At 42.0% G+C, this 23,827-nt stretch overlaps 4 protein-coding genes across 9 annotated transcripts in view; all 4 read left to right on the forward strand.

The window, feature by feature from the left end:
• MAPKBP1 (mitogen-activated protein kinase binding protein 1) overlaps positions 1–5,746 on the forward strand; it is a 102,511-nt gene extending 96,765 nt beyond the window's left edge. For all 5 annotated transcript variants that reach the window (XM_064658112.1, XM_064658113.1, XM_064658114.1 and 2 more), the window contains one exon: positions 750–5,746. In XM_064658112.1, coding sequence (XP_064514182.1) covers positions 750–1,043 — 294 coding nt within the window. In that variant the 3' untranslated portion in view covers positions 1,044–5,746. The remainder of the gene's footprint in view (positions 1–749) is intronic.
• An 86-nt stretch (positions 5,747–5,832) lies between these two features.
• JMJD7 (jumonji domain containing 7) lies at positions 5,833–14,719 on the forward strand. The gene is made up of 8 exons (XM_064658120.1): positions 5,833–5,927; positions 6,518–6,671; positions 7,564–7,817; positions 8,321–8,377; positions 8,791–8,886; positions 11,179–11,255; positions 12,299–12,458; positions 14,104–14,719. The coding sequence occupies exons 1-8, from the start codon at positions 5,861–5,863 to the stop codon at positions 14,190–14,192; spliced, it is 954 nt and encodes a 317-aa protein (XP_064514190.1). The 5' UTR covers positions 5,833–5,860; the 3' UTR covers positions 14,193–14,719.
• Positions 14,720–14,850: 131 nt separating this feature from the next.
• Positions 14,851–22,825, forward strand: LOC135415801 (acyl-coenzyme A thioesterase 1-like). 2 transcript variants are annotated; one of them, XM_064658118.1, is made up of 4 exons: positions 14,851–16,349; positions 17,682–17,884; positions 19,138–19,767; positions 21,315–22,825. In XM_064658118.1, exons 1-3 carry the CDS (start codon positions 15,896–15,898, stop codon positions 19,738–19,740), a joined length of 1,260 nt encoding a protein of 419 aa, XP_064514188.1. In that variant the 5' UTR covers positions 14,851–15,895; the 3' UTR covers positions 19,741–19,767; positions 21,315–22,825. The 2 variants fall into 2 exon arrangements, with proteins under 2 accessions (XP_064514188.1, XP_064514189.1); XM_064658119.1 differs by having other exon boundaries at positions 21,486–22,825.
• A 73-nt stretch (positions 22,826–22,898) lies between these two features.
• Positions 22,899–23,827, forward strand: part of LOC135415800 (cytosolic phospholipase A2 beta-like) — a 60,549-nt gene continuing 59,620 nt past the window's right edge. The window contains exon 1 of the mRNA XM_064658117.1: positions 22,899–23,022. The gene's annotated coding sequence lies outside the window, so the exon portion shown is untranslated. The remainder of the gene's footprint in view (positions 23,023–23,827) is intronic.

Below are 23,827 nucleotides of genomic sequence, written 5' to 3' on the forward strand. Positions count from 1 at the left end.
AACTTTTCAGTCTGTTAAGCCTATCTGTAAACTGAAGATAACAATATGCTCTTTTTCAAAGGGGATTAGGGAATTAGTTAATATTTATACATTGCTTTTGGGATATGAAATATAGGAGCTTTAAGTTTTATTATCCCCATCTGTTCTTTGTGTTTGATTGCATGGGAAAAGGATTAGCAAATGTGAGATACCATGGGAATCCAGCTGTGAAAGGGAGCATGCAACCATTCTCCTGTCCCCCTCGCTGCCAGACCAGAGTTACATGCAGAACGATATAACAGCTCCTCATTTCTTTGCTTAGCACTGATCTGTCGAGTCTCCTGTAATGAGTGTGAAACTTCTGGTGAGGATCTGCCATGTGGTCCTCTGCAGCTCTGGCCACAGCACTCTGACCTTGCTCCGTTCCTGTGACCAGCTGCATCTGGCAGACAGGAGGGAAAGCAGACTGTGGCCCTGTGCTGCAGCTGGGAAACATAGCACCTCCTTAAGCCTAGCATAAGGGGAACTCTACCCAAAAATGTACTTCCCATCTCTGTCCTATTGGAGTAATGCCTCTGGATTTTGTGCAGTATTAGATGCATGCCCTGCCCATGACTAAATAGGCAGTCTTGAATGTCGAAGAAAAGGACATTAGATCGGTCTGCAAATCTTCATGGCTTCATCTCCCTAAAAGGCTGAAAATGCTTACTTGGTGCTGTACCTAAACCCAAATGCATTTTTTTTTTCCCCTCACCCCTTTTTGTTTTCAGGTCTTAAACAATACAGAATCTTCTACTGACAAAGATAAAATAGCAGGCCTCCTGACAGAAACATTCTCCTCAATGAAGAAAGAACTGGACTCTCTGAAAGATGAGGAAGAGCTTCCAAAGGTTGAGGAGGTACTGGCAAAGCCACAAGATAACACTAACCCATTGAATGAGGGGTGTGGTGCCAATCTACCGAGTCCCAAGGGTTTGGGAGATGAGCAGACACTAGCTTTGCTGGAACAGTACTCGGAGCTATTGCTACAAGCTGTGGAACGACGCATGGACAAAAAGCTCTAGAATGGGTGGCTTTCAGGTGTTTGTGTGTACACAGAAATAATCCCAAGAAGAGGACCACAGAGAGAGCTTCAGACCAATGCTATCATCACACTGGTCTAGGGCTGATGGGGACACCGTTGTAAATGGATTTCCTCAGGCTCCTACAACAGACTTGCTCCAATTCTTAGCAATGTGCTGGCCACAGTTTTAATATTTTTCTTCAACTTCCTGTCTCTAAACGAAGTCTTGAAAGAGGAGTTTGGAGAAATTGCCTTGAAGTTTCTTCATAGCCAGTCAGGATGTTTGGCACTTAAAAAAACAAAACAAAGAAATTCCAGTTTATCCAAGAAATTCTGAACTGCTGACTAGAAGCAAAGGAGTCCAAGTGAAGCCAATCCTTTCCTCTCCAAGGCTTCAGGAGAATCAAGAAGCAGACTTTTTCTGGGTTTATTTATTAATTTATTTCTCTGACTGTTCCTCTGTGCCATGTTTGTGGCTTTTATCTTTGTCCTTTAAAAGAACTGTCAATCCCTTTGCCATATCCCAGCGAGAAACAATCTCTGTATTATAAACCTCCAACAGGGAGACAGGCTGGAGTGTCTGTGCAATTAATGAACTGTTCTCTGCTTAAATCTTGTCTTGCTGTTCTTTCTTTTCCTGCCTTAGTTTTGTTACCTGCAGTAATCCTGCTGTTGTTTGATGACTCTGTCTGCTTTTCTTGTGTTTCAAGACAGTCCCCACACTGTATTTTATCTGCATTCACTTCCAGGGGAATGCTCTGCATCCCTTGGACCATGCTTTGGAGATTACTTTATGAATTCGTTAGTGGTATTTTTTATCCAGAGTTTGATGTTATATTGATACTTCAGACCAGGTTTTCTGCAGATATTTTAAAGATGAGATTTAGATACAATACAAAAGCCTGTTTCAGCCACTTTTCATAATTAGGAATTGGATATTGACTTTGTCGTCATGACTAGGAAATTTGGGGTGATGATTAATTTGTTGAGAAGTGACACAGAAAAACTTGTTTCCATCTCTTGCAGTGTAACTCTGGATCTGAGAGATCTTCAGTGTCATGACTCATCAGTGTAATTTGTTTCAGTGTGATAGGAAGATATTTTCTTCACAGAATATTTACATCTCAAGAAAGTTGGGATTCTTTTACCTTTTGTAAAGCTATTTCAACTCCCCACGGAAAATGATTTCCCAAGAACTTCAAACAAGATATTTAGGGGTGTGATTACTACCATTACCCCTACCTCCAGCCTCTTTGCTTTTCATGAACTTCTGATCTGAGAAACAGAAAATCTTGTCTTCTTGCATTTGTATGTGCAATATTCTTCTTGCCCTGTGGAGCTTCTCTAAGCCCATGCTAACTTGTGTTTGTTGTGGCTTAAAACTGTCCAGTGATGTTTTCAGGTCAATAATAAGCTAAGAAAAAAAAAATTTTAAACCAATGAAATTCTTCAGCACCTTCCCCCTTACTCCCACTCCTTTCAAAAACAAGGGCAGATACACAAAATGTTTTATTTCTTCCATCTGCTGTCTGTCTTGCATTTATTTTAAGGCAGAGCAGTGTAATTCCAGTTTATAAAACTAATGCAAGGAACAAGCCTTTGGTGAGAGAGAGACTACCATCATTTGTGGAAGTCAGTCAAAGGCAGCCAGACTGCATCACTTGGTTACATAGGTTACATAGGTTGGAAAAATTTTCTTTCATTTTACTATCCTGGCTGTTGTTTCTCTGAAGCCCTGTGACACTTGGAGATGTGGTCTGTTGACTTCTCTGTCTGTGACTGCACATCTGCAGTGCAGCCTTTTTTCTACTGGGCTGGCCAGACTATTGTAGGATGACCTATTTCTTCCAAATAACTCTAGGGCTGAATAATCTGCAGTTCTCTCTCTCCCCCTAATAGGTTTGCTGCCTTATCACCACTGCTGAGTGCTTCAGGACATGGGAGTATGGGGAACACTTTGAGAGCTTTCCAACTACTTCTGCCTGTAATTTAAATCTGCCTAATCATGTTTCAGGTGTCCTTGCTAACCTTCCTTCCATGGGCTTGTACTGAAACTTTAAAATTTTCTAGTTCTGTCTCTGCACTGCACTGTGCTGAATCAGCTGGTGTGCTTGGTCCCATGGGCAGCTTCTCTTGCACAGACAGGTTTTGCGAAGGAAGGCAAGTTGAAAACCAGAGAGGAAATATCTGGCGGTTTCTTTGAGTGAAAAGGTCTGCTGGAGAGGCCGCAAGTGGAATGTATGATGACAGTCATATTGGGTCTGTGATGGGAGTTAGTGTGGATCAAGCTTGCTTTCGAGGTGACCAGTTCCTCCACTTTCAGACTGTGAACATATGTCTTAGTATACAGGAAATTTCTTGATGTACTGGGGCAATAAGACACTCAGGAAAAATAGCAGTCCCTTCAATCCAAGTATCTTTTGGTACTGTTGATAACGGTTTGAGGGTTCTTTATATGACTTCCTTGTGCAATTTTATTCCATTTTATTATTTAAACTTTGAGGTAGTGACAAAAAAGTCAGAGATGGTACAGGAGAGCCAGTGGTGAGAATGAAATTCCCATTAAGATAAAGAGCAACAACTAGTAAAGCTGGCATAGAGATATAGAACAAAGCTCCTTGGAAATGAGTCATGTGAAACAAATCTAGCTTCTAAGCTGATCACAGTGGAATGGATTTTGCTCAGGGTCATGGCTGTATACAGGAAACCAGAGGTAAAATCTGATCAGAATGATGGTAAGAGAAGTGTCAGGCAAGTAGATCAGCTGGAGAATAGTTGTGTAGTTTAAAATAAATTTAGAGAAGTATATGTAGGAGACTCGGGAAAACAGAGTAGAAGTAGAGGTAGTTTTGGCCTGAAGAACACCATTTGGCCAATACCCGTGAAAGGTAGAGTACTGAAAAGCTTTAGGAAAGTAGATTTAGGACTTGGAGATGATGGTCTGTAATTGAAGAATGAATTGGAAGGGTTTGTTTTTAAATACGTCCTATTGGGCCTCTTGTTTCTTCTCTTGCTGTTCCCTAAGCAAGTGCTCTTTTCTCAAATGGCAAAGTCGTGAGCTGTTTGTTTAAGGCTTTGGTGTTATGAATTGAGTAGTAGAAGCCCAGTAAAGGAGATGCTGGTGCCATGAGTTTGTTGCTGAGAGGGATGAGGAAGCAGTGTTGCTCTTTATAATTTGACACTGATCCAACTGATTCTTCCCTACGAACTTCCTATTGCTGGCAGTAGGAAATATTCCTAAACATTCTAGTTTACAGAACAGAGAGGGTGTAAATGTGTTACATTTTGTTGCACCTTGTGAGTATGTTTCATCACAGGCTGTCCATTGGGTCAGGTAGAGAAATACTGAATGGTAACTGCATGGGAAGCGAAGAGGCTTGTCAGAGGAGCTAATAAATGTGAGTCTATCCTTCTTAATGGTTTATGATCCTCTTACTGATTTGCGTGGGTATTAGCACAGACACAAGATACCTGTGTTAAGACAAGTTATTTGTTTAACATAAAGCCTGTAAAAATAATTTGGACTTACCTATCCTCTTTGCATACATTTTTTCCCCCTCCAACCTAACATTCCCGGTCAAAGTGAGAAGTTGTAGAGGAGGTTTTTCCATCTTAGAAATAGTACTGCTTTACCTGTGGGACCTCTCAGTTCATTCTAGGGCTCTCTTGAACTGGGACAGTAGGAAGGGCTGCAACCTGATAGAGCAGCAAACTCTCTGTTTCATGCTGCAGGCGCGTCACACCCTCCTCCCCATACCCCAGTTGCACCCAGGAGCTGTGGGTATGGGAGTCTGCATTTCTTCCACCTCCTCTCTCAGGTTGTCCTCTCCTTTCCATGCAGCCTCCCACATGATAACTGGGCCAAGGCTTTACAGCAGCCCCCTCCCCAGTCCCCCGTTTTGCAGACTTCATCATGACTCAGAGGGATTGGGATGTTTCTTTCTGGGAGTAGAAACATACCAATTAAATTTTTTAAAAAGAACGAATATGTATATAAATATATATAAGAAAAAAAATGAAATGCAGGTATTTAAACGCCCTTGGTAAATTCATGCATGTATACAGTGTCTCCCCCCACCTCCACCCCTTTGGATGTGTAGCATCCAGGATACTAAATGACAAGAAACCTCATTAAAATGGTAGACAGGTCTTCTAGCAAACCCGGAGAGAACAGGTGCTTCCTTCTCTGGGTAAGTCCAGCGCGTCCCGTGTTTCAGATCGTGTGTGCGAGTAGGCGGGGGCGGCTGGAGCTGTGTTGGTGTGTGTACCCTGCTGCGCGGCGCGGCGGAAGCCGTGCGGGGCAGCAGCGTAAGGAACAAGCCATGTGCACCCCGTGTGCCTCGCACCAGGCAGGCACCTCCTCACCTGTGTTCTCCGACACTGCCCTTTTCCTTCACCCCTGTAAAAAACCAAGACAAACAAACAAACAAACAAACAGAAGTTCCCTCATGCTTTATTTATAAATGTGTGTTTTTATACTTTTGGCTTTAGGTAAAGTACTTTTTTATTATTATTTGGAAAAAAATAAAAATTCGTTTGTTGGGTTATTTTGTTTTTGGTTTTGCTTTGTTTGTTTTTGTTTGTTTTTTTTTTTTTTCTTTTCTTGCACTGTGAGGCTCCCCCGGGAGCAGTTTTTAACTCTGTATTCATTTGTACTCCGTGTCTTAAACTGTTTCAAATAAACACGTGACCATTTGTTACCGAGCTGCGCGACCCACTCGCCCGAGGTTCGTTTTCCGGGGGAAGGGGCGGGGAGAAATGGGAGCGGGAAGGAGGGAGGGAGCCGGCGGCCCCTCCTCCTCCGGGGCCGGGCCGGGCATGGCGGAGGGCGCGGGGTTGCGGGCCGTGCGGGGCTGCCTGGCCGCTTTCCCGCGGGAGGCCCGCGGTGAGGGCCGGGCCTGCGGGGCGGGGGCAGGGGCGGGCCGGGAGGCCGCGGGTGGTGCCGCCTGTGAGGGGCGCTGGTGCCGGGCTGGCTCCGCCGCGCTCCGGGGGCACGGCCCGCCCGCCTGTGGGGAGCAAAGCGGGGCGCGAACTGGGGCGGACACTGTGCTGTCAGCTTCATGTTTTCGAGGTGAAGATGCAGCAGAAAGGCCGCAGAGAAAAAAAAAAAAACCAAAAAAAAAAACAACCGAAACTCAAGAAAACGGCCTTTTTGGGTTGTTTTCCTTTGTATAAAATAGCAAATCAAAGCACTACTCCAGCTTCCCAAAAACGATCCTGTGGTATCACCTCTGTGTGGGAGTTGTACCTCCTGTAACATATGCCTTCCATCCCCATGGGTGACGGCCTGAGTTTTCCATCTGTCTCTGAAACCCCCCAACGCCCCCTGGGTTTTAACAGAGAATTTCAGGATCCAGTGGGGGTACACCGCTTGCTTTCAGTCGGGCGCCTGTGGTGTGGGATTTGAAGCAGTGTGGTGGCAGGAGGCAATTCTCCAGGATGCTGAGTAACACTGTTTGTCGTTTACCTGGACAGAGCTGGGGTGGCCGGAGTCTGTACCCTATCTTGATAGGCCTCCGTCCCCGCTGGAGTTTTATCGAGAGTGGGTGAGTCCAAATAAACCTTGTATAATTCGCAATGCCATCAGCCACTGGCCAGCTCTGAAGAAATGGACCTCAGCGTACCTCAGGTATGAACAAGCTTTGGAGCAGGACCGGTTGTCAATTTTGGCTGACCTCACTAAAAACCCCTTGGTTAATCTTTGCTTTTATTTGCAAGATTAGCTCAGATTCCTCCCTGCTTCTGTATGAAGGTGTTCAATCTTTCTAAGATCAGGTGCAAATTTATTCCTTGCAAACCTACTGCTCTACCAGTTCTGAGGCAGCCAGGTGGGTTGGTGTTTTGGCTGTGTGCCGCCAACAGGCTTAGGCTATTGAAACCCGGCTTGCTGGAGAGGGGCTGTAGCAGTGTAAGGACAGACTGACTGGTTCATGATTGAACAAACTTTTAGTCAAAAAAAACCAAACAACGAGCATTTTAACAATGAATGAGTTTTTAAAGAAAAGTCCTCCTTTACAAGGGAATTTATGATTAGACTTAAAATCTGTGGGTTAGATCTAAATGTGTAGGTTTTAAAGCTAAATTTCCTATGGAACTAAGGACTATTAGCTTCATGATATGTGTATCTATCAGTTTCTGTCCACCCCTTCTCCCTGGTCGATTGCTTTTGCACATGTGAACCCTTGAACCCTTGGATTTGGCTGCATTGAGTGGTCAAAAGAATATCAAGCTCAGTCATGAGTCATGAAAAGAAGCAGCTGAAGAGGGCCCTCTACCTCCAGGGAGGAAAACAGAGCTCCTTTGTGAACTTGCCTGTTAGGAGAGAATTCAGACGGGAGCAGTTGGAGCAGAATGCGAGAGTCCTTACCAGACAGTAGAAAATGTAATCTAGAGACACTCATCCATGGAAAGACAGCCTTCTTATTTTTGCTGCCCATGAAACATGTTGTTTTTGAAGTATCCAGTATCTAATATACGGGTCAATTGCAGGGCGGGCTATAAACCTTTGATTTATTTTGCAGGGAGGTAGTAGGTCCCAAGGTAGTGAGTGTGGCAGTAACACCCAATGGTTATGCAGATGCAGTGTTTCAGGACCGTTTTGTCATGCCAGAGGAGCGCCAAATGCCTTTCATGGACTTTTTGGACATTGTGGAGAAGAAAGTGACCTCTTCCAGCGTATTCTATGTGCAGAAGCAGTGTTCAAACCTCACCAAGGAGTTCCCTGAACTTGTCAATGATGTGCAGCCTGACATACCATGGATGACTGAGGCACTTGGTAAACTCTCTATTTCTCCTGTATTCAGTAAATGTTTTGCATGGAGCTTTGAAACAATCACACTGGGTGAAACAATCACTGCTGAATTCTTGTTCTCTTTCTGAATGCCACAGCTCGGTTTGGTTTCATACTCTTAGAAAGCAGAAGTGGTAGAATACCTAATAAAATAATCCAAGTTTTGGGGTTGGATTACTTTGCAATCGATGTCTTGGTTGTGCATTGGGACCCTCACAACAGAAAAAAATTGTGGTGATAGTGCCATGTAGCACTTCTTTACATCAGGTGGCTTTTCTCTGATCTGGAGTCATCTTTTGGCTCAGTGCTCCCAGTGTAGAAGGAGATTTCTGTTGTTCACAGAATGCTATTTGCAACGAAACCTGTCATAGTTACGAAGGAAGTTACAGGACAGAATTTGGCAGAAATTGGCAAAAAATTATTTGAAACACTTTTAAACATTACATATATTCTTTGTTGTTGTTGACAGCATTTCTGTATTCATACAGGGAAGAAACCTGATGCTGTGAATTTCTGGCTTGGGGAATCAGCAGCTGTGACATCTTGTACGTACCTTCTGGTGCTGTAAGTCTTCTGCGTGCTTTCAGCATAGGTTTAAGAGGGCTTGTTTTGAGTTAGGGGCTCAGGAGGATTGTGTGGTTTTTCTGACAAGGCAGTTCTATTTTAGCATGCTTTTTTTTTTGCATTCTTCCTTCTGCTCTTCTGTGGCCTCTTGCTACTGTGTCTCTGGGTGCATCTACTTAGCATTGTATCAGGCAAGGCACGACAATTTATTTCATTCAGTGCTTTTGCTACAACATGATGTTGTTACATTCCTCTCCCACTGGCTACAAGAGGAGGAAGCAGCCTGATGATAATAGGACAAGCTGGTATTTTCAGTTGACTATAGTTTCTGGTGCAGAGAAGGAAATAGCACTGATTTTCTCTCTTTCTCCACATTTTTTTTTCTCAATCCTAGTACATAAAGATCATTATGAGAACTTGTACTGTGTGGTGTCTGGAGAGAAATATTTTCTACTGCATCCACCAAGTGACCGTCCCTTCATCCCGTATGGTACATCATTTTACTATGCAATATGTCTGGAAGTTGGAAGGAGGAGAGATTAAAACATAGAAAGATATGAAAAAAAGGAAGCAGAGATAACATTTTGATGTTTATGCAGTATTATGCTTTCCTCTGTGAATAAAAATCTCTTCTATTTCATGCTGCAGGTAGTTTGTAATACAATTGTTATTCTGAGGTCAGATTTTCCAGTCCAGTAAAGTTATAGGCTCAGTGATATGCACTTTGAATACTGTCCAGTTCTGGGCCCCTCAATTCAGGAAGGACATTAAGATGCTGGAGTGAGTCCAGGAAAGGGTAGGTTTGTTGCGTGTCTAAAGATTAAGTCCTATGAAGGGCAGCTGAGGGAGCTGGGGTTGTTTAGCCCGGAGAAAAGGAGGCCCGGGGGAGACCTTATCACGTTCTACAACTACCTGAAAGGAGAGTGTAGCCAAGAGGGGTCAGCCTCTTCTCCCAGGCAACTAGAGATAGGGTGAGAGACCATAGCCTCAAGGTGTGCCAGGGGAGGTTTAGGTTGAATATTAGGAGGAATTTCTTCACAGAAAGGGTGATTGAACATTGGAGTGGGCTGCCCAGGGAGCTGGTGGAGTCATTGTCCCTGAGGTGTTTAAGGAAAGACTGGACGTGGCACTCAGTGCCATGGTCTGGCTGACATGGTAGTGTTTGGTCATAGGTTGGACTGGATGATCTCAGAGGTCTTTTCCAACTCAATTGATTCTGTGATATTCATGGCAGTCTCTTCAGCTTTAGAGTATTTAAATTATTCAAGTATCTTGTCAATATTGTAGCATGTCATCTTTGATAGTTTGCAGATTCGGATTCTGCCTGCTCATTCATTTCTTTAGGAAAAAAAAAACAGAAAGGTTAAAAATAAGTTGTAATTTAATGAAATATTCAAGTTACTAACTGAATATCTGAAAACTGGAGAACTGGACAAAGAGATTCTTATTGGCAGCATTGCTTTACATTGCCTGTTTTCTGTTTCTTCAAGTTGCTTTCCTATGTGCACAGCAGTAGTTTGCTTTGTTGCAGCATCATCTAGAAGATGGACAGCTTAACTTTATACCTCATAAAATAAGGTTTTATTTTTCTCATTCCTTGACTTTCAAACCACTGGGTTAAGTGAATGCAAGGTGCTGCATGACACACATATAATTTTGCCTAGATTTGTGAGCTGCTACAGTATTTTACTTATACTGCTTTTATTTTGTTTACAACCTTGAAATCATAGAATCAGATAATGATTTGGGTTAAAAGGGACCTTGAAAATCACTGAGTCAATTCCTCTGCCATTCAATAGACCAGATTGCTCAAAGCTCCATCCAGCCTGACTTGCAACACTTCCAGTGATGAGACATCCACAACTTCTCTGGGTAACCTGTTCCAGTGCCTCATGATCCTCACTGTAAAAAATATCTTCCTTATATCCAATCTAATTCTACACTGTCTCAGTATGAAACCATTGACCTTTGTCCTGGCACTACAGGCCTTTGGTAAAAGCCTTTCTAAGTGCCCTTTAGGTACTGGAAGGCTGCAATAAGGTTTTCCCAGCACCTTCCCTTCTCCAGACTGAACAACCTCAACTCTCTCAGCCTTTCTTTGCGGGAGAGGTGGTGTTGTATGTATGTGAGTGTATGAAATACTTGTGTGTGATACAAATCATAGTTTGTAAAACAAGTTACTATTAAAGCATAGAACAGAGATAATGCTAACATTTCATAGTGTGCAGTAAAAAGACAATCCCGTCTTTTTGAGCATCAGGTTAATTAATGGAGAGAAACTCTGTCAAGGGAGGGCTTGGAAAACCACATACTTAAAGAAAAGCAACCAGCAGTTTCTGAAGCAGTTGATGAGCCCCATCAATTGAAATTAGAAGTGAAATGCTGGCCACGAGTCACTAATAACCCTTCTGAGTGCTTCCTTGCTAGACTGACCTAAGAAGAAACACCTGAGGATAGAATGATGTGTAAGACAGGGATGCATTTATGACTTCTGAAAGGGAAAAAAGGCTGGAACAAAATAGGACTGGGATACAAATGGGCTTGGGGAGAATTCCTGTGAAGAAAGAAAACTGGAATTCCAAACAGGAAGGCAGCTTAGTATTCAGACTGACTTTAAAAAAATTATTAAGAAAGTGAATACAATTTGAAATGGAGAAAGGGAAGGATAGTGAGTACAGTAAGTTGAAAAAGGTTTTGTCCTAATTTTTCTTTTACTTGGCGAAAGTGTGACATGCCATTAGTTTCTCTGAGTTGTGTCATTTAATTCTTTCTCTGACTCCAGAGCTCTATCAGCCAGCAACCTACCAGGTATCAGAAGACGGCTCGTTTGAAATTGTGGATGAGAAGACTGCAGATAAGGTAAAAAGTTTATAAAGAACATAATCAATATAGTAGAGACCCCTCAAACTGAGCATATTGATTGATATTTAGAAATCCTTTATTACTTGGAAGAGAACGCCCAGATATTTTGCTTGTATTTTACTATTTGCAAAGGATACCCAGCTTCCAAAAAACATTTTTTACTGCACACCTGAAACCATTGATAGCATAAATTGTCTTCCATGCACCAAACTTACAGTTCCAGTTTTAAATGCATCAACAATAAACAAATTGATTGCATTCAGACTGAAATAGACTCCTCTACATTCACTTTCTTTTGACCTCTAGTCAGATCTACATTTTGCTCTACAGTAGTATCACACAGTGCAATAAAACATCTGTCTCAATGAATAAATTGTGTTTTCTTAGTAGTAGCACTGTTTATTTTATTAAAATGAGGCACTTCACAAAACCTCAGTAGAATCTAATCTCTTGCCTTTTACCTCTGCAATGTGTGAGTAATGCTACAACAGAACTTGAGCTGGGGCTTGTTCTCCGTTTCCAGAATGGTGCTCGTGGAATGTCATTCCTGTAACACATTAAGGTGGAGTGGTGAGGTTAATAATTCTGTAGGGCATAGAAGAAATTAATGCAGGCAAGAGGGATTTTCCAGCAACAAGAGGTGTTTTAGTTGCTGGGAATAAAAATTAGACCAGAGAGCTTAAGAAGAAGAAAGGAATTTATAAAAAGACTGGTGCAGATAAAGTATTTAAGTACTGAATGTAGGAGGAACGAGTGACTTAAGGGACTGGAGGTGTTTTGAAAGTATACCACGAGACTGCAGTCTCATGGATGACATTTATTGCCTTTTCCCTATTTAGAAATCCATCACTGAAGGAGGCAAATTTTTGCATCCTTGACCTGTTCCCAATTGCATGTGGGAAACTGTGTAGCTGTACATGTTTTGCTAGATAAAGTACATGTTTTGTAACCTAGTAAGTTTGACTATCAGTTGATTTTCTGGAAGCTTGCTGGAATTTTTTGCCAGGGTCAGTACCATATACACATTCTTTTGCTTTCAGGTGCCCTGGATCCCTCTGGACCCCTTGAACCCCAATCTGGAACTGTATCCAGAGTATGCTCAGGCACAACCTTTGCAGTGTACGGTGAAAGCTGGTGAGATGTTATATCTGCCTTCCCTCTGGTTCCATCATGTTCAGCAATCACATGGCTGTATAGCAGGTAAAAGACACAGTGTTTCCAGATACATTTTTGGACTGTGGTGGGTGTGCAGCTAGATATCCCACAACAAAGCATCGGATAACTTTCAAGTTATCTGCCTCTCTGCAGGTTGAAATAACAATCTCGGCAGATCCCATGGGGCTGCCTCCTTGCAGCCTGTTTTGTGTATAATTGGTAGCTTGGTTGACAAGTACTTGGGATGTAGCAGAAGACAAAGTTTTTCTAGTTGTCAGGTCTGGAGAAGGATAGCTAATGCAGTGATCAGGATCCAGTTTCTGTTTAAGACATGGAGTAAGCAGTTTGTCTGTCTAGCCTGCTAACTGGAACTGGTCATCTATGTATGTTTTGCGAAGAAACTGCATGTAGCATGTGCCATTATCACATGGCAAAAAAGCCCGAAACCCTGGAGGAAGAAAAGGAAACCAGAAAGTGAATGACTTTTAGGCATACATGTAGACACAACATGAAAGATACTCTGTGAGCTGAAATGTTCTGACCCAGTCTCTTATCTTGCTAATAAGCCTGTGTTTTTATTGTTCCCCTGCACTTATCAAAAGTCTTCTTGTCTCTTTATTTGTAGGATTTATCATCACCTCTATGTCTCTTTTTTTTTTCCTTCCCCAAGAGAGTTCCAGAATTGCAAACATTGTTCTTTTGGTGCAGGTGGAGAGGTGGGGATACTGCAAAATATTATTGTGATGTCATGAAAGTTTTGCAAGGTTTGAGGAAGGGATTTTGCTGTCCTTTACCTGGAATAATGCTGTCTGTCAAGAAAAAAGTATTTTGAACAACACAACATTAGTATTAGTGTAACACTGCAAATATTGCAAACCGTTTTTGTCAGTACTTGTGATTCTGTGATAAAAAGACAAGCTACCAGTAAAGCAGTATTTCTGATTCTCTTTCCCCAGCACTGTTGCCTCAATCCTCTAAAAAATCAGAAGATGTTTTAGAAAAAGTAGTGTTGTTTCCAGCTGCAAGCCTCTGGCCACTCTTTTTTTTCTGCATTTAGAAGAAATGCAAAAGAGTTTGAGTTTATTTGACCTTTAGTCTGTTAACCGCAGTACAGTCTGTACACACTTGAAAAATCAATATTCTCTGGGTCTCATCCAGTGAATGTCTGAAGCTAGAGTATATCCTCCTCCAAGAGGCATTGATACAATATTACACTTCTTGGCTTAATTTTTCTAGGAAACATACACCAAAATTAACACAAGAAACGGAACTAAAGCACTGTCTAATTGATGGCCATTGTGAAGTAGTGGTGAATTTCCCATCCTTTATATGGGAAGAAGGGTTCCTATCCAGATATTAAACTTTGTGATTTGATATTTTTTGTATAAACAGAACCATATGTTTTTTGTTCCTAAACATTTTGTCAGCTTGTGCTTCAAGGAATCTCCAGTATACAGTATGAAGAGGAGTAGATTTCGGTTAAGAAAGAGTTGCACTGGCAGCACTATTAAAGAACACCATTGTTCGCTTATGTTATTTTTGGCTGTAGTCAAAGATTTGCTCATTCCAAAGTTCAGTCAGTAATGAGGAAAAGCCTGTACTAACTGAGCTGTGTAAAAGTCTATGAACATATTTGTAAATCATTACATTCTAGCCTTAGAAATGTTTTTCCTTTTTCTTGTCTCCTCAGTGAATTATTGGTATGACATGGAATATGACCTTAAGTACAGCTATTATCAACTACTAGATGGTCTCACAAAAGCTGTGAAAATGCTGTAGCAGAGATGGGAGACTCGAGCATGTGATCTCTCTTTCTGATGCGATACAATCGTCAGCATCTTGTGACTGGAGTATGAACGTGACTCACACAAAAACAACTGAATTATTGTCAACAATGCCTGCCAAACAGATCACGGCTACTTTGCTTGATTTCAGAGTCCAGATCAACTGGCCAGATTTTTTGGCTTGTAAGGAGAAGGTTTAATAATAGCACTTTTAGGCCTTTGCGTGTTGCCTCCGTGATGGTGAGCAAGATAGAATTTAAAGGGAGGCAATCCAGGTTTTGAAAATCCCAAAGCAGAAGCCCTGACTGTTCAGATCTACACGTTGTTTTCATAACAACCCAAGTGGACAAGGAAGGATCTGCTCTGCCCCTCACCTGTGCATCAGGCTGCATCTGTCCAACACATGCATTCTGCTTAAGGCAAAAGTCTTGCACAATTGTAATTCACTAAGTTCAGTGGCTCTGGTGTTTTAATGGTGGGAAACTACAACTTCTGGAATAAATAGGTCAGTTTAAAAGTTTATTTCTGTACTACTTTTTTTCCCAAATGAAATGATGGCTAAAGGATATCTAGGAGGTCATGCAAAACTCAAAGGCTACTTTCCATGTTAAGCTAATAGTTTTTATTACTAGTTTTTACTTCTTTCCACTGTTGTATTTAAATGTAGCTACATTCTCTTTCATCTCGAGGGGTGATTTCAGGGTTTCCTTGCCAGATCTACAGTCCATCTGCACATCATCTATGGTCTTGTGGCATGATGTGTGATTCTGCAGCCTTATTCTGTGCCAATAATTGCTGCCTAACACGTGGTCAGGCGAGATGTGTGAACTAGGAGCCTATTTCTGCAACCTCAATTCCGATTTGTATTCTACAGAATGGGTTGAGACTACTCACATGTCTGAGACCCACAGAGTAGGACTAGAAGGCTATTAAATACACAAACATTGCAAAAGTATAATATAAATAATATTAAAAAACCCAAAAGATAGTGTTTATAGTCAAATCTTCAAACAGTTCCTTAGAAACATTAGCAATATGGGGAAATTTATTTTCTATGTATTAATTAGGAAAATACAGATACCCTTTAGACAAGATTGATTGTGAAGAAAAATGCAGGGTTTTTTTACTTTGTCTGTTTCTTTTGTTTTTAAAAGAAACATAGCATAAAATTTCATTTTATCTTGGGGTGCTTGTCCAAAAATTGCTGAAAGCTCAAAAGGAATTAAAAGCAGGCTTTGTTTTGCAGCTAAATTAAGATCTCACGTTACTTCAGATTTTCCAGCTTGTTTGTGTTTACTGTGCCTTGGCAGAGGTGCCCAAGCCAGTTCTGCAGTCAAATCTGGAATTTCCTGCAGTCGGGGTGGAAAGGCAATTTGAATATCTTTTTGCTACTTTGAGGATTTTAATTTAGTCTCTTTCTCTAATCAAAAATAACACCACACGCCAAGAAGTGACAGCTTGTGTCTGTGCAAGTGGACGGTGTTCCTGTGCCACCGCTCTGCCGGAGTGTCTGGAGAGAGGCGTGCTCTGAACTACGTCTCCCAGCAGCCCGCGCTGGCCGACTGAAGGAAGTGGTCATGGTGGTTCTTCCTGAACTTTGGGCAGAGATTTTAAGCCTGAGAAGCGACCATCTCCTGACGGTGCTGTCTCGCGCAGTTTCACACGACCCGTGTCTCGCCACAGGAAAGATCCGCTGGGATGGCAGTGCAGGTGTTGGTCCTGCCTTCCCCCAGGTGTCTGTTCGATGACCCTGTGCAGGTCCGTGTGGTGGGTCTCCGGCCGCAGCAGGCGGTCACCCTTCGAGCCAGCCTGGTGGACGAGAGCGGGGAGCTTTTCCAAGCCCACGCTCACTACAGAGCTGAGAGCAGCGGAGAGCTCGACCTCAGCTGCTCCCCAGCTCTGGGGGGCAGCTATTTGGGAGTGGAGCCGATGGGACTGCTCTGGTCTCTGCGGTCTAAAACTCCCTATAAGCGGCTAGCAAAGAGGAATGTCCTGACCCCTTTCTGTGTGGACTTTGAAGTGTATGAAGGCCATGGGGACATAAGCCGCTTGCTGGGAAAGTGCACCAACGAACGATGGTTTTTAGGAGAGGGGGTGAAGAGGATTTCAGTCAGAGAAGGTCGTCTGAAAGCAACCCTCTTCCTCCCTCCTGGTGAGTTTTAATTCTGTTCTGGTTTACCAGGTGTGACTTATACCACATATTGTGCCCCGTGTCCCCTTGGATGCACTCAGCAACTCAGAGCAAAGCCTCATCTAATGATTCTCTCAGCCTGTGCATGGTCCAGATACTTGGATCCTCACAGCAGAGCAGGGAGGAGCAGGTGTTGCCCAGTCGGGTCAATGGCTGAGGCAGGAGTGTAGTGGTGCAGGGAGGGCAGTGGTGGTAACACAAGATGTCTCCTGGTTCTTCTAGTTGAGGCAGGTCAGGACCTCTCCTGTGGTGAGAGCTCTGGCAAAAACTGTGTTTATTTCTTACCTCTTCTGTGTAGCTGACAGGACAGAGAGGCCCCTGGGCTTTGGCAGAGCTGTGATACGTGACAGCTCTGGCTGTGGAGTGAAGAATGATGAGGCATGGTGGGAGCACTGAACTCAGGCTGCAGCCAGCCTAGGCTGCTCCAGCAGCTGCCTTGGATCTTCCTACAGGCTCTGGACTTGTATTTCTATCTCTCTCTTTAGCTAAGGAAAAGCCTAAGCAAGAAGTCTCTACCTGGTTGAGCAGCTGATCTACGTGGGATATTTAGGAAGATGGGAGACAAATGGGAAAATCAAGGTCTTAAGTAAACTGGTGCCATATTCCACAGCTTCACACAGAGACAGTGCTGAGACTGGATCCTGTGCAAAGCTGCTTTGAGCCGTGAAGTGTTTCAGTTTCTTGAGCAGAACTTGAACATGGCTATCTTGCTCTGTAATTAATAAACAGTTCCTTACAGCTGCTGCAACATCAAAGCTTGTAAGGGAAGTCTGGCTATAAGAATGAGCAGAGCAGCGTCAGGAAAGGAAGGCCCTATTGCTGCAGGAGGAGAGCTGAGGAGCCCAGGGGTAGTTACCTGTGTCACACTGAAGCCTGAATTGCCATAGGTTAGTGCTGGTATTTGTGAGTATATTTCATAACCCAAGTATTCCCTCGCTGGCAAACCTAGCACAGTTCCTAAAGAAGTGCTGCTCATGCAGTAATACTGTTTATTCATTGATCCCCAGTGGCCTGAAAACATCTAGGCAAATGTCAGCAAAATTCATGATGGGAGAAGGATGTCCAACCTATGACTTCCTATAATGAGTTTCTAAGAGAGAAAAGAAATATCCAAATTCATGTCCTTACAGTGATTTTGTGTGTGCCCGAGAACAACAGCCACCACAAAAAGCTTCAAAGGATCATTTCTTCTGATATCTACTGATGTGTGCTGAGAGGGCACCACTGAAATGACAACTGTGGGAACTTATCTCTTTGGTAGTACACTTTGGTATACATACCCCTTTGTTGCAGGACCTGGTCCGTTCCCTGGACTTATTGATTTGTATGGATCTGGAGGAGGTCTTGTTGAATACAGAGCAAGTCTCCTGGCTAGCAGAGGCTTTGTGACTCTGGCTCTTGCTTACATGGCCTTTGAAGATATCCCTACTACTCCAGAGGTTCTTGAACTGGGCTATTTTGAGGAAGCTGTGAACTTTTTGCGGAAACAGCGGCAGGTAAGAGACAAGTTATGGTGTTCTTCCTGTTGGAAACTATTTTGCAGTTTTCTAGTTGGAATTGTGTATGTCACTGAATGCAACAAAGTTTCTGAAATGTTAGAAGGAAACAACATTGTCTGAAAGACAATGTGATCTTGAGAGATGGAAAAGCATGTGCTTCAACTCAAATTTTGCAAGTAGCTGGGTAGCCAGTTTTGCATAGCATCTTATAACAGTCCAAAACATGCTGGCAAACCAGATTTGTGAAAGATTAAATCAAAGCAGTTCGTGAACTAGAAGTACAAAACTTCTTAAGCAGTAAATCTTAATTTTCCCCAACTTTTGCATCTTTCAAGATTTTAGAGGGGAAAACAATCCATTGACTATATTACAGGCTTTTGATTCTGTTCCACAAGTGTCCTTCTAAAGTTTCAAAAGACAATAATAGAAAACTTTAACAAAAGAATCCCTTACAGTTGTAGCACTGGAGGGTGTGGAGGGTGTGGAACTCTTAAGCTGAGGCTGCATTTGAAAAAGTGTGTGGGATAAAAAAGACACTTAATAGCAATGCGTCATCATACTTCACTCAAAAGTGACCAAGAGATACTAAGTAGCATCTAAAATTTTAATAGAGTGCTGCTTAAAGAGGTATTAATTTCACAAAGTTATTTCCTTTCTAGCACATAGACACCAGGATTGTAGCCAGTGTGAGAGGGGAATTCAGCCTTGCTTGTCTTCTTTCTCGTAGAGCTCTGAAACGTCTAGATTTTGATATAAAGGGCCTTCACTATATATCAGTTGATTTAAACAGCTCTTGGGGTCACTGAGCCTCAGGTGTAATGAACCTTACATCTTCTAAGGCAAAACAGAAAATAACAGGTCAGCTGTAGGAGAGTATTAAAAAAAATGGCAATAAAGAAATTTAATGCAAGTAAACCCATGAAGAAGTGGTTTGGAGATAGGAACAGTAAAAGATTCCATATCGAGACCGCGTGTCTAGCCAGGATGTGGAGGGAGCAAAGAGGCTTTGTCTTTAGAAGTCACCAGGAAGGAAAAATCTTACAGGAGAAGAGATGTTGAGGAGCTGTGGAATTCATAGTCACTCTTGTGGAGCCTCAGCAAAGGGATAGATGAAGGATTGATATAACGTGAACAGTGAGAGGGAAGGGGCAAAATATAGGTGGTCTTAGAGGGATGAGTGAGAAAGCAGAACATTATGTCAGCTCAGGAAATAAGAAGTAGTTGATAATGTTTTCATAACTCTGTTTCAGGTGAAAGATACCGGGATTGGTGTTTTGGGCTTGTCTAAAGGAGCTGATCTAGCCCTTTCCATGGCCACATTTCTACCTGGCATCAAGGCAGCTGTCAGCATATCTGGAAGTGGTTTTAATTCCTTCATTCCCCTGAAGGGGAATGGCTTCACTATTCCTCCCCACCCATATAATCTGGAGAGGATGAAGATCAGTGATGAGTCTGGCCTAGTAGATTTTTCAGATGTCTTAGATGATCACAGGGACCCAACAACTTGGGATTGTCGCATTCCAGTGGAGAGGTCCTTAGCCAAGTTCCTGTTCTTGTCTGGACTGGATGACACAAACTGGAAAAGTGACCTCTATTGCCAGAATGCTGTTCAGCGCCTTCAGCAGTGTGGACGGGAAGTGGAGTTTTACTCCTATTCTGGAGCAGGGCACCTCTTGGAACCACCATACTTGCCTCTGTGCCAGGCTTCTATCCACAGAGTGCTTGGGATGTTTGTGTGTTGGGGAGGGCAGTGGAGAGAGCATGCTAAAGCCCAAGAAGATGCCTGGCGCAGGATACAGGCCTTTTTCTGGCAGCATTTGATGGACTCAGACATCCCTAAGAGCAAGCTATAGTGGAAGTTGTCAAAGATGCTGACCAGGGTTGGTATTTCAGTACTCACTAAATCTTGGAAACTCATCAAAAGTTTCCTGGACTGCCTTCCTCTAAACCTCACTGTTGCATCATTGTTTATTTTCATTCTCCTAATAGTTTTCCACTTAGTTGAATTTCCATTTGGTTGAATTTTGGTTGACTTCTGGCCACAGCTTCACTGTATATTGACACCATCTGGTCTGCCTGTGTGCTGTAGTCTGACCCGGCATCCCATCATGTAGATTGCATTTGTAATGAGCTATTTTTGCCCTCAATCTGCAACCATCTCTTTTCATAAGAGGAAGTACTCTCACAGGAGTTTTCCACTGAATTATTTAGGAATATTATTTCTATAGGAAACTACCATTAAAAATAAAAATACTTTCTACCAGCAAATCAACAATGAGGTCACAGATGCTTTCATACAGTTGTCACGTTCAGCCATCAGGTTCAAGGAAAACAATCTTGAAACTAGAGGATGAAGGGAGCTGACTGGTGACTCCATTGACAGTGATGGCACATGGGACCTCTTTGGTTTTTTGTTCTGGAATGAAAGCTTTGCTACCCGGTTAAAAGCCCTTTATTTGTCATTTGCATAGAAGCTGGCAAGAAAGACTGAAAAAGCTGGTTTAGCTGAGCAGCTCTGTGCACATAATGGAAAATATTCCAACCAATTCACTTTCACTGGGAATACTTTTAAAATGAAACTCAAATTTGAGACTTATCTTCAGGAAATAGGAACTGGAGGCAGACTAATATAAAATAATTGGAAATGGCTTAATTTCAATAAAATGCTTCTCTCTGTTCTTGAGCATGTTCTTAAGTATTTTGCTGAAGACTTTGATATTTAATGTTTCTTCTGCTGAAGAGATGATTTAGACAAATAGGGCTAGAGGGCTAAGATCACATTCTTTTTCCAAGTTAATAGCAAAAATTCTACTAATTGCAGCCTGTTGAGTCAGGGTGATTTATATAGTTTCTCCAGGTCTACTGAATACAGACAACATTATTCAAGAACAATGTGAATTATTCAATTAAAGATAATAGACCTTTAGCTGCAAGAGATCCTCTGCCAAGCACAACTGGTAAAACTAATAAAAATTGGATAGGAAAAGCTGGTCTTGTAATCTGCTTGTAGTTGAAAAGTGCTTCAGATAAAATAGAGCATCAAAGAACTAGCTCGAACCAAAAGATCTCATCTTGCTTCTTACATAGTCATTCCTTGTTTAGCACTGGACACTACATTTCTGTTAAGAGAATGAGAAAAGCTTGTGACAAGTCTCTTCAGAAACTGAAGAAGACTGAAATAAAGAACTGAAATCTTCACTCAGCTTTGGCTGTGCTGAGATTCTCAGAAACTGAGAATCTCCCTGCATGTAAGTTGCTATGAACAAGTTTATTACAAGGGAACAGTACATCTTGCGGTGCTCTTTTGGGGCAGGATGATTTCCCTAGCTAACTTGGAATCAGGCAACAATGGAGAGTGCTGATTTGCAAATGCGTTCTTAAAATTTTTCGTCTTTGATTTGGTACAACTTTTGGTCTCTTTACATAGGAAGGAGACTATCCCAAAAAGAAGAGAGGAGTGCAAAAAAACCATGTCCTTGAATGGAACATCTCTGAACTCATCTTTAGCCTTATTGCTCAGAGCCCATGGAACTAAAATAATCTGGGCGAATGTGATCTAAGTTAAATGAAGCTTATATAGCTTGTTGTTTTTAATTAGGTGTCCCTGAAGCAGCCCACAGACTGTGAGACCTTTGGACACAGCTTTTTGTATCGCAGTGTAGATGACTTACTTTACACAGCTCCGTCCTCCTGGCCAATCTACTCAGTAACCCTTTGTGAAAAGCTCCAGGGACTCCTGACAGTTTGGAAATATATGGGCACCGCATGGAGCAATGTTCTCTGTACTTCTCAAGGCTTCTTGAAAAAGTTGTGGGGTTGTCTTCTCATAGTTTGCCATATATGTTGTAAGGCTGTGTATAGCTCAGGAAGAAAAAAGTTCTTGATGTTCTTTACTGGAGACCTGAAAGTACCAGGTCCAATCAGGCATGAGGTTGAACACAAGCAAAAACTGACCCTGAAGCATTTTGATACATGTAGAGGAAACTGCAGAAGAAAAGTAATCAAAGTACCTGTAAGCAAGAAATGAACCACAGGTACAGAAGACCTGAAACATCTTTGGCAAAGTAGCTGCCTCTGCAGAAGTAGTGGGTATTTGAGACTGCAGTGGGTTTTTAGTAGGGCCTGTGCTGAACAAGGACATTTCAGTGCAAATGTGCTCCTGTAACACCAGTGGCTTCTTACTCAGGTGAAACAGTGTCTCTGGATGGCTTCTGCAAGCAGGGTTATTTCACAGCCACAGGACAGTAAGAGATGAAGTGGAAGATGAGAATATACATTGTTTGGTGTAATTTAGAGGTGACTTTTCTCCATTTCTTTTTTCTGTTTCCTGTGTGTGTTTGGAAGTCTAAAGGTTTAGATGTTTTTTTTTTTAATTCAAAACTTAGTTCTCTAATACACTGCCAGATCATTTGTTATCAACCTGAGAGATAAGACCAATGTTTAATGACAAAATACAAATAGTAAAAAATTTTTTATAGCAGTATTTTGCTAAGAAATTTATAATTCTACCATTTCAGAAAAAAAATCACTATTCTGTACTTTTTAGTGCTCCATATACATTATTCAAAAATGGAATCTGAGCCAAATGTAATGTTAAGCACAGAGAAAGTGATACTTTACATTTGGCAAGAAGGAAGATTAATATTTCCAATGAACTAACACTCCTTGCAGCATTTACTGCAAAATATCCCTGCTACTTTTCATTGTCTAGGACAAAACCTAGAAATGCTAAAAGAGTCTTAAAAAATTGTCCATGCAAAATTTGCATTAAACCTAAAAATGTCTGGACCCTGACTTTAGATAGCACTTAGAAAAAATAATTGAGTTACATTCTATTTATGTAGGATTATATCTTTTCAGTGACTTCAGCCGCTGAACTTTCAACATCTTGTGTTTAGACTGTAAATATATGTTTGCATTAAAGTCACTTCAGTGAAAGGTGTGGTTTTATACTTTTCTTAAATGTTTTAAGAATACCTTGCTGCACAGAGGGACACATGCCTTTTTTCCTGGTTACCAATCTAACTGGGAAGTAATCCTGTGGAAAAAAACCAAAACACAAAAGATTAAAATGTTCAGCTGGATCAAAGAAGGAAGCAGCAGGAATGTGCATGGTGTTATCAGGAGAAGCAGGGGTGAGTGATTCTGTGCCTTTCAGGATCTGTGTGACCTTATACCAAGGCAAGGTAATTGAGAAATTAGCAGAGTTTTTAGTTATGTTTGTAATCACTAGTCCACCTGATTCTAAATTGTGAGCCATTTCTGTATACAGTGAAATGAATGCTTGGTGACTCATTGTGTGCTGCCCCCATTTACAGTGGATCTGGTCCTGAAGGAGTGTTCAGCAGTGGAGAAAAGATTGTGAAATGTGAATGTCAGATAGGAGACGTTTCAAGGGAGATGTCCTGTACAGGAGCAGAGCATGTGCATAACTCTGTCTTCAACTAGAAGAGAAAGTTCAAATGCACTGCTATCATTTTAATATGCTATGAATCCAGAAAGATAGTTTTGAATCAATAAACCTGTGCCATCTGCAAGAGTCTGTCCCTGGATAGTGTCAGTCTGACATTCTCAAACATCAAGCACTAACTCAAAATGGATGAATTTTTCTAGTCTAGGCACTGGCTGCAAAGTGCTTTGGCTCCAGCCATTCTCCCATTTCTGGATCATTTCAGATAAGAGATACATGTTGTCTTGATGCAGGAAGACTACTTTGATACCTAACAGCATACCTAACAACCTTCTGTTGATACCTAACAACCTTCTGTTGTAGTGGGAGAGAAAGAGGTCAGGGATCTGTACTTTTTGTTGGAAATATCATTTCCAATTGCTGAAATAGCCCAACAGTTACTGCTTCAATGCCAGTCTACATACCACTCCCTGTAAAGCTGAGACTTAGTCTCTTTTTAGACAGCAATGTACAGGGGCAACTATGTTCTT

This window comes from Pseudopipra pipra, chromosome 6 (genome assembly GCF_036250125.1).
Source record: "Pseudopipra pipra isolate bDixPip1 chromosome 6, bDixPip1.hap1, whole genome shotgun sequence".
In the NCBI taxonomy this organism is placed as follows: Eukaryota; Metazoa; Chordata; class Aves; order Passeriformes; family Pipridae; genus Pseudopipra; species Pseudopipra pipra.